General features: G+C 38.4%; 1 protein-coding gene across 1 annotated transcript; it reads right to left on the reverse strand.

Moving 5' to 3' along the window:
• Positions 1-582: 582 nt before the first annotated feature.
• LOC131986985 (leukocyte cell-derived chemotaxin-2-like) lies at positions 583-1,612 on the reverse strand. The gene is made up of 2 exons (XM_059352126.1): positions 1,440-1,612; positions 583-768 (listed from the first exon to the last, which is right to left on the reverse strand). Exons 1-2 carry the CDS (start codon positions 1,610-1,612, stop codon positions 615-617), a joined length of 327 nt encoding a protein of 108 aa, XP_059208109.1. The 3' UTR covers positions 583-614.
• Positions 1,613-1,820: the final 208 nt, after the last annotated feature.

The following is a 1,820-nucleotide window of genomic DNA, read 5'->3' on the forward strand; positions in this document are numbered from 1 at the left end:
GAAAAAGAAAAGTGGGTTTTGGCTTTTCCTTGACAAGCACATCAAGGGTGTTCTAACAGTATGATTTTTTATTACGATGATCATTGCAGCCTTGCAGAGCTGCTAGCAATGCTGTTGATTTATTATACAGTCATGATGAAGTTTGAATGAGATATTTTCTTGTTTTTTGATGTTTTTCAATGTGTATGTGCTGGATGGTGTGCGTACCTTGTGAAAAGTGTTTTATGGAGTTGCAGACGATGTAGTATGGCATGTAATGTACGAATACATACTTCCTGCGGGCACTGCACTAGTAATCCACATTTAAAAAGCATTCATAAAATTATTTTCCTGCAGTTAAAATGGCATTTAATTTGGCGAACAGCACATTATGACTTGTAACTCAAAGTTTAGGACTTGACTCGTGACTTGTCTGTCTTGACTTGGGACTGTAAAGACTTAAGACTTGTGACTTCCAAACAATAACTTGATCTCCCCTCTTCTTGATACTACATATATATATATTTGAACAGTTTCAAAGACTGAATCTTAGAATGATAAATGGTGATTCATACTCTCTGGAGGTATCTTTCCCTTTCGGCACTCACTTTAAAGTACTATATTGACATTTTGTCCTACTCACCATCATTGAGAAGTTTGACCCCTTCATACCGATTCCCAGCGGGCTCTTTCCGACTCACTGGACCTGCCAGAGAGCCTGAGAATGGAGCGTTGACAATACCATAGTCATCACACACCAGATCCACTGCTTTATGTAGGTTATTATCTCTGTAAGAAGAGCGACAGAAAAGATTGGAATTACACAGATACCATAAAAACCCTGTTTCAATTAGTCATATTTCAAGGAAGTAAATTCTAATGTCTCTCTATGGATGTAGTAAATGTCTGCCCAGCCCTCCACACAGAGAAATCTGGACTCATCACCTATAAAACTTTAGTCTCTCTTGTCCCTTTATAGACATAAATGTGGTTGTGAGTGAGCTGTTCCATAAAATGACATCACCCTTTAATATTAAAGTTAAAAATCTGTTTTCACCTTGATGCAGAGCTGTTGTCGTGTCTGCCTCATAACCAGGTTAATTATGAAACCAGACATGTGAGAACTTATATAATTAACCATTTAAGAGAATATGCAACATCAATGCTGAATCATCCACTTATGTGCATTTGGAAACTCTTGTATTGCAGCATGGGTACTCATAAAATAATTACCAAAGTAAAAAATCTGTTTTCACCTTGATGTAGAGCTGTTGTTGTGTCTGCCTCATAACTAGGTTAATTATACAACCAGACATGTCAGAAGCTATATAATGAACCATTTAGGGGAATATGCAAAATCAGGGCTGCATCATCAACTCATGTGCATTTGAGAGCTCTCGTGTCGCAGCATGGGTAATTATTTGATGCTCAAAAATCAGATAATAACAATATATATTCACCTGTTGGAGTTGAAAGCTCCACAGCCGTGCGCGTCACACGCCCTCACTCTGTTGTTGTGGTGACCAGCACAAAGGACGCTCCAGGCTCCGACTACAGAGACAGGTAGAAAAAAGAAAAGTAATATGTTAGCCCGGCACTTTTCATCCCAAAATACACCATATTTAAAAGTCATTTCATTTCCAAAGGCCAAGCATAAAAGTGGAAAAAGAACCACATCCGCTGAGTCACCTCGTGTTCTATTTGTGTGGAAATAAGGCCAATTTCAGCTGAAAGAAACCATTGAAATGTCATTTTATATCAGTGGTGTGTCAGGCATTGATACCGCCTCACATTCAATATGACACATTTTTATGACTCAGACAGGAAAGAACGGTACACAA

The sequence above is a fragment of the Centropristis striata genome, chromosome 15 (assembly GCF_030273125.1).
Source record: "Centropristis striata isolate RG_2023a ecotype Rhode Island chromosome 15, C.striata_1.0, whole genome shotgun sequence".
NCBI classification, from domain to species: Eukaryota; Metazoa; Chordata; class Actinopteri; order Perciformes; family Serranidae; genus Centropristis; species Centropristis striata.

Coding starts and splice junctions, on each gene's coding strand:
- LOC131986985 (XM_059352126.1), bottom strand. CDS start 1,612: ATGACTTTTAAATATGGTGTATTTTGGGATGAAAAGTGCCGGGCTAAC. Junction 769..1,439: donor GGAGCTTTCAACTCCAACAG/GTGAATATATAT, acceptor CTCTTCTTACAG/AGATAATAACCTACATAAAG.